The sequence below is a fragment of the Lycium barbarum genome, chromosome 12 (assembly GCF_019175385.1).
Source record: "Lycium barbarum isolate Lr01 chromosome 12, ASM1917538v2, whole genome shotgun sequence".
Lineage (NCBI taxonomy): Eukaryota > Viridiplantae > Streptophyta > Magnoliopsida > Solanales > Solanaceae > Lycium > Lycium barbarum.
This window is the reverse complement of record NC_083348.1, coordinates 76,689,946-76,702,722: the sequence shown is the minus strand read 5'-3', so window position 1 is coordinate 76,702,722 and position 12,777 is coordinate 76,689,946. Positions and strand designations below refer to the sequence as shown.

The following is a 12,777-nucleotide window of genomic DNA, read 5'->3' as shown; positions in this document are numbered from 1 at the left end:
GTGCTGATATGACGTCAAAAATTTCCAAAGTGTACCATGCTACTGATATGACGGCGTCACACCAACTTGATGGTGTTTAATTACTCTTAGTTAAAGTACTACTTATCATTTAAAATTTGAATCAACAAATTTAATAAAAAATCGTTCTTTCCAAAGGAAAATAAATTATTCATAAGTCGAACCAAATTAGATGCATCATTTCATTAGTGACATTGATTGTATTTCATTTCTAGTCGTTTGAATACTTGAATAATGGTATTTTGTACTTATGGAGAGTCATTTGACCTTGTAAAATTTTCTCGAGATTTTTCAAATCTTTCGATAAGTACATTTTTAAGATGTCGTAGGCTCAACGTCATAGACAACAAGTAAAGCAATAGCTCAACTAATGACCTATAAAAGTTCATTCATGACTCCTTCTGACGACACATAATCGTCACATAATTTCTGGAGAGAATTTTTTTTTTTATGTTCGAATTGCCATAAAAAATTTCTCCTGAAAAATTTCTTTTAATGAAGACATGTTATTTTTTTGGTAACCTGATAGTATACGAACTTCTTTACACTATCTATACATATAAATTATAAACTCATATATTACATAGAGAAAGGGTGGCAAGAGGAGGATAAATTGATGTGATAAAAGCCAATATGAAAAACTTCATTAAAAACATCATTATAATGGTACAAGCAAATGCATTAAGAGGCCGGAAAAGCGAAACACAATTAGGTACAACACTCGAAAACCATACAGGGATTTTTATGAAGTGATACAAAGAGTTTCGTGATTAAGGAATAATGGCATAATTGCCAGAATTTTGGACTTTCTTAAGCTGAATTATATTAATGCCAGTTATAATGATCATAAGGAGCAAACCAATGAAAGAAGCAATAATAGCTCCTTCACCATGGCTACAAAATGTATCAAAGTTGTCACAAATTTTATTCCATCTTGCATGAGAGTTCCCATCTCTACCAAGCTGCCCCATAAAAGCTGCTGCAGTTGCCCCACCAGAGACTAATGCCACATATATCTACCATACAAGAGATTAATTAATCCAATTGAACAATTTAAGAATTATAAAGATGGGTGATTAATTAGTGGTTAATTAATTGATTATTTACCATGTCTAGGATTCCAATCACATAAAAACGCAGTCCCTTGTAATCATATTTGCTTCCAACAAAACAAGACGCTAACATCAGCAAGTTATGGAGACTGCATAATCCGTTTGCTACCACAAAGAACCTGCATCCACAAATTAATTTAACCATCCTGACTATACTTTTTTTTGTTGTAATATGAGCAATTGAAAAGGTTCAAATATATCCGACGTGACTATAATAGTTAGGTGTGAGGGATATATTTGAACCTTTTAATTGATCAGGGGTATATTTAAGACAAAAAATAATGTTTGGGTTCCAATGAGCCGATAGGTTAATTAACGAAGGACGCTATTAGTCAAATCACAAACGTTAGGAACATTTTTAGCCTTTTCCGTACTTTATATGATTAGAGAATTAGATTTTGCTTTGTAAGAACCATGAGGTCTCTGTTTCTTATTTAGCGGAGGCAAAAACACTTCGTGATTTCTTGTCATCTGTCCAAACTTTGGTAGACAGAGTTACCTGGAATTTGTGTTGATGGGAGATAGCCAGGTATCTCGTAGAACTAATCGAAATGCGCACAAATTGAACCTAACACCACGATTATTTAAAAAAAAAAAGATAATTAGCAGAAAGGGCTTACACAAAAGCTGGAGTGTGCTGGAACTTAGCCTTGACGGTGGCTTGAATAGTATTGGTACCAATAGTGGCAACAACAAAAGTTTTCTCTTGCTTATTAAGTGCCATAACCAATGTCGCTGAAATTGTTGCACCAAATGCCAATAACCTCAACAATGGCATCACCCATTTACAATAATCCATAGGCTTAGTAATGTTGTTATTTTCCCCTACTGCTGGTTTTTGTCCATTTCCTTCTTGAGCCATTTTGTATGTTTGTCTTGCTCTTACTGACAGTTGATTCGTTTATATAAAGAGAGCAATTGGCCTTTCTTTCACTCGTATTATTTTACCTTTTTTGTTGTTGTCATCAAATTAGGTTAATCAGTTGGTGGGAAATATGGAAGGCTTTTGGGTGAAGTATGCAACAAGTTTAGACATGATCTTTGAGTAGGTATATTATGCACGCAAAATTGAGATTAAAATCAACTTCAACTTGTCCTTGTGAGAAATATTTTACCATAATACTTTAGTTGTTCGACAAAATTATAAAATTCACGAGAATATTATACACTACAAAAAAAATGAGTAATTTGCGGAGGTTGAAAGTTGCAATTCGCGAAAATTTTAGCTTCCTCTAGCAACTAGCGAAGGCTAAAACCTCCGTGAATTGCAACTTTTAACCTCCGTAAATTACTATTTTTTTGTTTTACATCTTCCTGCACCTTCCCAACAAAACAGTAAGTTTTGATTATTCAACAATTAATTAGGCCTTGAGTGGAGGAATAAAGAAGCTATATTACCATCTTTTCTTTGAGTAACATATACAAGTTTTCAACCCCAAGAAGAAACCAAAGTAGTTGGACTAGAAGAAGACAAATTTTGGGGTGGGGTAGGGGAATTAAAAAAGAAAGATTTCCCCCCTCCTTGTCATTCTCATATTTTAACCATTCATGTTAATCAAAGACAAATCCAGGACAAGTTCTGCAAGTTCAACCGAAACCATTACACACATACGCCAAAGGGAAAAAATGTATACATATAATAAAAATCACTCACATTCGGAACCCACTAATTCTAAATCCTAAATTCGCCTCTTAAAGCAAGGCGTTAAGACACTAACGGCTCATGGTATATGGTCATATACATACATTAATATAATGGCATACAAGGTACATAACAACATTCTTTACTTATGACGCTGGGCATATTCACGCCACAAATCCAATGTGTGGTCATCAATTACAGACTCCAAACAATCATCACAATCACTGCAGCCTCAACCGCCCAAACAATATTCAAAATGTTACAGAAAAATAAGGGTGTGGCTGTAGTATTAACACTAAACACTACCATATTTATATGCACCGGCTGTCTTTATATTCATCTTTCCAAATGATGTGAGCAAAACTCTCAATCGTTTGTCCACGGACAGCAGATTTAACTGAGAAGCTATGAAGTCGTCGTGACACCGACAACTACATTGCTCACCTAGAAATGGAAAACAGTATCGTTAATGATAAGGTGGATAAATTGAGAGTGAAGAAACCAAGAAAATTAAATAAAAAAGAGGTTAAACATGACGGAACTTACCAACTTGCCACTCTCATCGACAGACATTGGGTTTTGAACGACTACAGTTTGATTTTGAGAACGAGCCTTGGCCTAAAGCAGATACGAACACATTTCAGAAATTAAATTTTAGTCAAATTAGAAAATTGTAAGGAAGAAAGGAACGCGTGGCGGACTTGTGAACTCACATTTGAAGAGGATCCTGAAGCAGGGGTAGCAGTGCCATTAGGAGTGTTCACAGGTACATGGGCTCTTCCATCTCCTGCCTGCAGAGAGATGCATATAAAAACACATGAAAACTGAACCTTATCACAATCAGGTAAGCATGCAAATAGCCTAAGCGATCAATTAGTAACTTAAATGACCTGATTTTGGCTAAAGCTTAACAAGCACAAGAGAAATCAATGACTAACATGTTTACAGTTTTCACATCTCTTTTGGCAGCTTTGCTTCCTTACCCACCCCCCACTCCCCACCCCTTCCTTTTTTTTTTCTTCCACAATCTGTTATATCAATAACTTCTGAGCTTTTGCAGCTAAAAATTCAAAACAGGTTCGCATTTAAGTAGTTGGTGACGCTGACATCACAAGCTCAAGATCATAAATCTTTACACGAGAATATGATACAAACTTCCCTTCCAACATAAGCTTCTCCATTAAACTTCCACAAGGATTAAAACCACTCTGATACTTTCCTTCAATTAAAGTGCTCAAAATATGTCAATGATTTTCAATTTAGGGTGTGTTTGGTATGACGAAAAATGTTTCCCTATTTTCCCTTGTTTGGTTGCACTAAATATTTTGGAAAATGTTTTCCTTAAAATTTTGAGGGAAAACATTTTCTAAAACAATAAAAACACACCAATGGCATCCCCAACTCACCCCTTACTAACCCCCCCCCCCCCCCCCCAATATACCCTCACCCCCTCTACCCCCACCACCAGAAGTTGCACTCTGATTTCAAAAACCTCATCGTGTTTTGCTTTGAATATATGCAAATGCTCTTAAAATCACATTTTCCAACTTGCGTACCAAACACAAGAAAATGAGTAGGAAAATCACTTATTTTCCGAGAAAATATTTTCTTGGAAAACATTTTCCGTCATACCAAACACACCCTGAATCTACTTGCTTTACAGCCCATGATATGAACTATGAAGCAAGGTTAATCGCCTTTTTTGACTGATTCCTAGTTCCTACAGGTTCAGACTATAAGTGGATAAGGAAACCAGAATAAGAGCAGCTTAAACAGAGATAAACCCAACCCATCTCCCTGAGTCTCAATGGCTCTAGGATTGGCTATTTGGAAGCACCAAAAACAACATTTTACTGTGTTAATTATTCCCTTCTTATCTCCTTCAATTCTGATCATTCTAATGTCCATAAATCTTGTACTATTTACATAGAAGGCTTAACATTGTGATTTTAATTGATTAGCAGCACCCTAATGCAATATAGTAAAAACTTATCCACACCTGGTGTTTACACCAACCAATGAATGCAAGACTTGTCTTTCATACACACATTTTATTACTTATTTACAGTTAAGTGATATATATTCCCACTTCAAATTGTGATTAAACTGCATCAATATGGTAGTTGGTTATTTTCTGATCCTAACAAGGTAGGTAAATATTCTACTACTCACTAAATACAAAATATTTTAGGGAGTATTACAAGATATGACACATCGAATCTGGTCAATATTTTTGCGAGCTCATGGAAAGCTCGTCCAAAACAAAAAACAAAAAAAAAAAAAAAAAAACAGATTCTTTATAATGAATTTTCCACAGTAGATATCATTGAAATGGCAGCACATGAAAAGACGATACAACATTAAATAAGTTCAAGCACACTAAAATCTGGAAATAATCCTTTCAAAGGAGCCCCTCCTCTCAAGTTAGAAAAAGAGGCCTAACTAAATGAACACACCCTTTCTCTGTCTGTGCGTGCCTGTGTCTGCTTTGGATAAAGCTAAATAAACACCCTTTGTTTAGAGATTTTCATAGACAAATTAGCAACAGGAAATATTGAAACATACTGCATTGTATTTTGTTTTGTAAACTACTGCATTGAATAGAATTCTCATTACCAAAAGCATAATCTTAAAATCCTTTCCTCTTTCTTTTTGTGTTTTTTCTTTTATTTTTAGTAACTGTGCAGGTTCATCTGCATAGAAAGATACAGTAAACTATATAGATGAAGCATCAGCTAAAATTTTCACCAAAGATCAAAAAGAAAAATGAATCATCATACTCACATTAACATTGGTGATAAAAATGAATCATCATACTCACATTAACATTGGTGATATAATGGCATACTGCACATTTAACCGATGGAGCTCCACATGGATACATCAGCATCATACGGCAGTTCCCGCAGTAGACGTGAGCAAACTGGTTAGGACCTGAAGATCGACAGCACAATTACATGTCGTCCAGGATATTCTTTGAAACAAAATTGGCACATGAAAAACAGGGGAGCCAGAAACCTAAGAGCTATATAAGGTACAAAACCCTCAAAAAGGAACTCATCTAGTTCTTTACCTTTCAAAATTTTACTGAAAGAGAGAACATGCGAACTTTTTAGGCATAATTCCCTTAATTCAATGTGTCATAGATAACTATCTCATCTTACACACCTTTCTTTACAGCTTAGCTCTAGTAAAAAGGCAACTGATTTTGCACATAACATTACAGTTTTTAGCACGGTCAACCTACAAATGTTGTTGCTTTCAGGACCACCATCCAACTTCAAATCACGCAACTTCTGACCAAGGGCAAAATGAAAAAAAGATATTCCCAGCACTATAAACAAGATAGAAGACCTAGGGGGGAAAGAAAACTACTGAGTTTGGACAGGAAAGAGCACAGTTTACCATACACCCACTTGATTGCTCATGTACACATTCCAATATAATTTCATAAAACCACAAAAGACGCATATAAAAAGACTTAGTCCGTGATGTATAAGAACGTGTGCTTGGAGAAAAAAGCATACACCAAGTTCTCTCCACCAACTACTAGTCATAACTAAGTTCACCACGCTAATTATAAGTTTGCTGTAAAATGAAGCTGATATGACCAATAAGTAAAGCTGATGAGAAGATATAACAGTCGATGAGATATATCTTTTGTGAGCTGGCTGCTAGTTTACAAAGAGCACCAGTAATATGCTGACTCGTTATTATGAGGAACTACCAAACTTAAGAGATATCAATTGTAGTTACACCTACCTATCAGGCAAGACTTCTGATTAAATTGTGCCCGCGATTAGAAAAAACATTATACAAGCAAAGAATATGACGCTTTTGGTGATCTCATAATCATGTGCCACTAAATCTGACGAATACATAGATTTATACAGCTCCCTTCCCCCAGGCAAAAGTTCAAAGGGCTCTAAAGTTGCAAATTTAAGCTGGGACCACACTCTAAACTCATTACATAGTTCGACTAAAAACACGACCATACTGAGATGTTCATTTATGTAAGACATAGTTACATCATCAAAATAATGTGACGGTCCCAACAAAAAAGTGCCATGTTATACAAGAAGTAAAGAAGAAAGATCTCATATGATAAAATAAAACAACTGAAGCCCAAGCTTAAGCGGATAGTATCAAAAGCTAGATTTCATATTACGCTCAAAGGAAGGAAACATTGCATTCCAGCAAAGAGATGCTAGATTTTCATAAGCAGACCAACTTTAGTCTCAGAAATCAAGAAAAGAGAAGTTATAAGCTGAACCTGGGACAAGGTTCACCGTATGACAGCAGGAGCATCTCACACTGGTCGCCCCATGTGGATGCATAAGTAATGTACGACAGCCTCCACATATCAGTTGAGCCATTTCCATTCCTGAGAAAGGTCAGAATTTAAGCAACGCATTCAAGTAACAGAACAAAACAACAACAACTACGCCTCAATCCATGTCAAGGCAAAACAACAACAATAACTATATACACCTCAATCCCAATAGATCATGCACCAAGCCTCCCAAAAATCTAGCCCCCTCTACGGCATTATTTTACAATGTCACCATTAAGCATTAATATTAGATATACTCACAACAACAACAACAACAGCATACCCAATGTGATCCCACAAGTCAGGTCTGGAGAGAGTGAGGTGTACGCAGACCTTACCCCTACCTTTGTCGGTAGAGAGGTTGTTCCCGATAGACCCTCGGCTCAAGAAAAACGTTTTACAAACAGGTTTGAAAAAATACAAAAATAAAGAAGCTATGATGAAAATATCAAAGAAAAGAAAAATATTAACAATGGAAATAGTAAAGATAACCAAAGTGAAAGAAACAACAGGCAAACCAGGTGCTGTAAACTACAACCATGCCCCCCCCCCCCCCCCCCCAACCCAACCCAAAAAACACACACACACACACCCGAAAAGAGAAAAATCGCTCAACTACCTACTAACCTTCTACCCTAATTCTCGACCTCCATGCTTTCCTATTAGATATGTTTAAAATATTTAAATACACTAATTTTCTTTCCTAACAACAATCTTCTTGCAACAACACTTATCATCAAGATTGTGGGTGTGGGTGTGCGTGAGGGGGGAGGGGGAGGGGGGGGGGGGGGGGGGGGTTCAATCCAAATAATTACCCCACAAGTACGAAGATAATGTTCTTGTAACAGCATGAGAATAGAGAAAAGAATAGATACCAGGAGGTGGGACAGGGGTGAGCGCGTTGCACACTGCACAGCAGACATTAGAAGCTCCTCTGGGATAAAGAAGCATTGTCCTACACCCACTGCACATCAACTGACTCTGCATATCTGCACAACCAAAAATATTAACCAAATAGCCATGCCCAAGCTCACACACTAAATTGAGAACTAATCTAAGGATCCATCCTGATCAAATAATAGTCCTACACACTTTTCTAAAAATACAAACTTTGGCCTAAGGCCTAACAATTAAGGTGGATGTGCTGAGACAAAAAGGTTTCACCTTTCAATCTGTTTGAATGTCAAATTCTCCCTGATTGTGTTAAATGAGCTAATTTCTGCCGATCAGCGAGGTAAATATATTCTTCCTGCTTGACAAAATGAAAGAGAATAATAAATACTTCAAACTAGGCCTAAGAATATAAAGCAAGGTCATTTCAGCTACAATTATTCATCCAATAGTTGAGTCTACAATTCTTCATTATTTTTCTCAGGATTCACATAAGTTTTTCATGCTAAGATGGGTCAAACACAAATCATATTGCTTAACCAAACACCAAAAAATCACCCATTTTTATCTCTATGGCAAGTGTCAATATCCAAATTCTTCCTTCCCACAAACCAAAAATTATCCACAATCAATTATATCCAAACAAAAAAAAAATCATAAACAATGTACAAATTCAACAATCAGGATAGTAAAAGAAGATTTACCATGTTTACCCTACCAAATAAAAGGAATAAAAAAAACAATAAATCGAAGAAAAAAAAAGCAATTTTCTTTTACCAGTCAATGAAGAACAAATCTGAAAAATAGGGTACCCCTTTATTATATTTTTCCCACACAAAAAAAAAAAAAAATACAGTAAAGGGTACTTGAAATTTTCTGAATATGGGTTGTAATTGAAATTGAAATCTGAGCTAAAATTTGGTCAAAAATTGGGTATTTTCAAGATTTGAAGATTTCGAATGATGGGTTTTTTGGATATGTTTCCTACATCTCCTTTACCTTTGTTTTTTTTCTGTTTTTTTTTTTTTCTTATTATTAATTCTACAACTCTTTTCTCCGTTAAATGTTGGGAATAAATTCTTTTTTTTTTTTACCTTTCTTGAAATGAAATATTTACAATAATTAATTATTATTTAATGTATACAGTAGGAAAAAGAATAAGAAAAGGCTTTTGAAAAGGAATAGACAGAGTATTTGCGGAAATTAGAAACTTACTTACCTTTACTTAATCTAAAACGCGTGAACTTTTCTTTTCTAATAGTAGACGCGAAGAAGATTTCTACATTCTACATAAGAAATTTAAAAAATCCGAAGAGATAGAACCGACTGACAGGCGTATATACAAAAAATAAATGACGGCGATAAATTAATTTTATCACAATTCTTATTCTTTTTTTTTTCGCTCACGGTGTCTGGTATGAGTCCGATTAAATTTGAAGTCGCACCAAAAAGTCACACATTCGGATAAAACACTCTCTCTAACAATGACATGTCACAATTCAAACTATTAAGGTTAAGGGTCCTAACAATGACAGGTCACAATTCAAACTATTAAGAGTTAAGAGTTGTGGTGGAATGAATAAAAGTACCTTCACCCTTGATAAGAAGTTTAGATCTCGAGCATTGAGAATTAAAAAATTTGATAGAAAACACTTTTCCTTACATGAATTTTATGCAACGCAAATCTAAATTAATCAAAATTATAAAATAACACCGAATAAAAATAAAAAAGAAATAAGAAGTAAAAACTCCTCAACCATCAAAAATAAAATGTTGGACATCAAAAATGTTATCTTATGGAGGAAGGCTGCAACTGATCAAAGTTGTTATTTTTGGAGTACAATAGTACTGGGCTCAAATATTCCTACTAGCAAAGAAGGTGCTGAAAATGATTGAAGCCACTTGTAGATAATTCCTTTGGACAGGTACATCCATTATTTCTAAGAAAGCATTTGGTGTCATGGGAGAAAATTTGTATGCCCCATGCTACTGGGGGGATAAATGTACTGAACCTCTATTACTGAAACAAAGCAGCTATGGCTAAACATCTATGGGATGTAACTATGAAGAAAGACTGTCTTTGGATTAGGTGGGTTCACTCTTACTAAATAAAGAACCAGGTTGTGGATTCTATGCCAATACCCAAGAATGCAGCCTGGGTTGTGAGGAAGATATTTGGACTTAGAGGTCTCATTACAGAACTTCAGCATATGCAAGGTGACTTGACCTCTAGATTGACTTAAATGCAGACACTTGGTGTAAGATTTAGCATTAAGAAGTTGTACCAATTACTTAGTCCCCAGTTCCAGAGGGTCCCTTGGAAGAGTTTGATTATGCAGTTACCCTTGCACCCCAGATTCAAGTTCAATTTATGGCTTGCTGCTCATGGTAGACTGCCTACTGTGGATAGGCTGCAGAAAATTGGAATTCAAGTACCTCAAACATGTGTATTCTGTGGTTTAACTGATGAACTGTTTGAGCATTTATTTTTTGATTGCCCTTATGCTAAAGGTATTTGGTCTAGACTCCTGTCATGGCATGGACATCCCAGGCAAATCACTACTTGGCAAGCTGAGGTACAATGGGTGAACATATGTGCCAAAAGGAAAACTGGACATTGGGCAATTGTTTCATGTGTCTTTGGTATGATGGTATACTTGATTTAGAGAGATAGGAACAAGCTCAGGTTTCAGGGTGGAAGCAGTTCACCAGAAAGACTTTGTAAAGAGATTGCAGTCCATATACACACCCGAAGCAGCTTATTTCCCAACTAGCAGAGTCATCTTGCATCATTGAACTCTTTTCCATACCTTGTAGCTAGGTTCTGATGTATTTGTCCATGCTTAATACTAGCTAATTTTGACGTGTATAGGTTATTGTCATAAATAGAGTAGGAGTTGGTCAGCAACTTCCTGGTTTGTAAAGAACAATTTGGTTGAAATAGAAGAACTGTTTACCAAAAAAAAAAAAAAAACTCTCCAATCAAGCCAATGGATTGGAGTCTCAAATGCTATAATTGGTGATTGGAATTGATAAAAAGAAATGACTTACTTTCTCATCGCAAGGAGATTTTTTCTTTTTCCAACTTCAACCTTTTTACCGTTAGTGTAGGTTCCCCTTTCTTTCATTTTTTTTCTTTTTTGTGTTATCACTGACATGGCAAACGTCCTTTTTATTTTTATTTTTTTATTTTGAAGATAATTATATTCATTCCACCATAACTCTTAACAGTTGATTCATCATTTGAATATCTGCATTATACCCGTCAAAAGATTCGGGCCAAACCGGAACATTATATTGTTTTGTAGTTTTTTCTTTCTAATCTACTCTAGCCTCTAAAAAAATAAAAATTTAAAACATTCATAGCGTTGCTATCCAATGAGCGGTGGTTATCTCTAAGTTACTGTCTTCTCTGGTTAAATTCGTTTTCTGACATTACTGTTGAAACTGAAACATTTAGCATTTCTTGAGCCATAATGGAGAGAATAAGATATTATAGCCTTGCTTTGTTCCTTCACCATTCCAAAATGCAAACGTTATTGAGTCCGGAACTAAAATGCCCCCCAAAAAAACATTTTGAACCAAAATACCCCAACAAAAAAAAAGTTACCAAAGTACCTTTAGCGCAATATTTTACTGCACTATAGCACTTCACGGAAACGGAGCCGTTAAGTGCTTAACGCAGTAAAATACTGCGCTATACAAAACTTTCTCTCACCTATAACGCAGTATTTTATTGTGTTATAGGACTTTGTCTCTCTCCTATAGCGCAGTAACATACTGCGCTATATCACTCCACTAAAACCCGATCGGGTTCCACCACTGGTCCCTCTAGTGGCGAAAAAAAAAATTAAAACGCCATTGGAGGCGAGCCAAGGTGGTCCCCACTTCCAAAAAACGTCGTTTTCTATTAAATTTCGTCCGGAAAGTTTAGATTCTCGGTATATTCAAGTCAAGGAGCAAGATTCTAAGTTCGAATTTTGAGAAAGCGGCGTACAACTCGATTAAAATAACTCTACAAAAAATCTTTGATTAGGTTTTCTACTATGAACTTTTGTTATTATTTTGTTATATACATTATATTGCATGCATGTTTAACATTTAATCGTCGTTAATTTTCAAAAAAAAAATGCTTAAATTTTTTTATTTTTATTTTTTATCGGGCTAGGCAGTGGCCTCAGCCACTGTTCCATTTTTTTTTTTGTTTAATCGATTATTTGTTAAATGTTTATGAATTGTTAATTTGTTAAATGTTTATGAATTGTTAATTTGTTATATGTTTATGAGTTGTTAATTTGGTTAATTATTTATGAATTGTTAATGAATTATTATTTTGTTAATTGAGTATTTGCTAAATATTCTTTATGAATTGAAAGAAGTTGATTGGTAATGAATTATTATGTTGTTAACACTTTGTTTGGATGATTATTATGTATTGTTTTGACATTTATCGTATTGTGTTGTATTGTATAGGACCAAATCAGTGGTTACATAAAATAGAACATTTCGTTGTTACATAACAATAAAATTAAAGTAGCAATCAAAGCAAACATATTAGTTAAACTAACAACATAATATAATACAATAGGTAACAACCATCCAAACAAGTTGTAAACGATTATGAAATGTTAATCTATATAATTTTAAAAGCGTGAATATATATGTTAAATAAAAAAAGATTATCTTAAAAAGAATAGTTAAAGTTCTTCTTTTCATAAATACATAAGCTAACGAAAAAAATGTAAAGTTTATAAGAAAATATGTGGTCGACGAATATACTC

At 34.9% G+C, this 12,777-nt stretch overlaps 2 protein-coding genes across 4 annotated transcripts; both read right to left on the bottom strand.

The window, feature by feature from the left end:
* Nucleotides 1–637: 637 nt before the first annotated feature.
* LOC132622446 (CASP-like protein 1B2) lies at nt 638–2,025 on the bottom strand. The gene is made up of 3 exons (XM_060337047.1): nt 1,751–2,025; nt 1,126–1,249; nt 638–1,034 (listed from the first exon to the last, which is right to left on the bottom strand). The coding sequence occupies exons 1-3, from the start codon at nt 1,990–1,992 to the stop codon at nt 789–791; spliced, it is 612 nt and encodes a 203-aa protein (XP_060193030.1). The 5' UTR covers nt 1,993–2,025; the 3' UTR covers nt 638–788.
* Nucleotides 2,026–2,851: 826 nt separating this feature from the next.
* LOC132621740 (protein LSD1-like) lies at nt 2,852–9,348 on the bottom strand. Of its 3 annotated transcripts, none has more exons than XM_060336115.1 (8): nt 9,216–9,348; nt 8,270–8,354; nt 7,981–8,094; nt 7,046–7,156; nt 5,594–5,706; nt 3,486–3,563; nt 3,319–3,390; nt 2,852–3,216 (listed from the first exon to the last, which is right to left on the bottom strand). In XM_060336115.1, the coding sequence occupies exons 3-8, from the start codon at nt 8,090–8,092 to the stop codon at nt 3,178–3,180; spliced, it is 525 nt and encodes a 174-aa protein (XP_060192098.1). In that variant the 5' UTR covers nt 8,093–8,094; nt 8,270–8,354; nt 9,216–9,348; the 3' UTR covers nt 2,852–3,177. The 3 variants fall into 3 exon arrangements, with proteins under 3 accessions (XP_060192098.1, XP_060192097.1, XP_060192099.1); XM_060336114.1 differs by lacking the exon at nt 9,216–9,348 and adding an exon at nt 8,774–9,033; XM_060336116.1 differs by lacking the exons at nt 8,270–8,354; nt 9,216–9,348 and adding an exon at nt 8,774–9,034.
* Nucleotides 9,349–12,777: the final 3,429 nt, after the last annotated feature.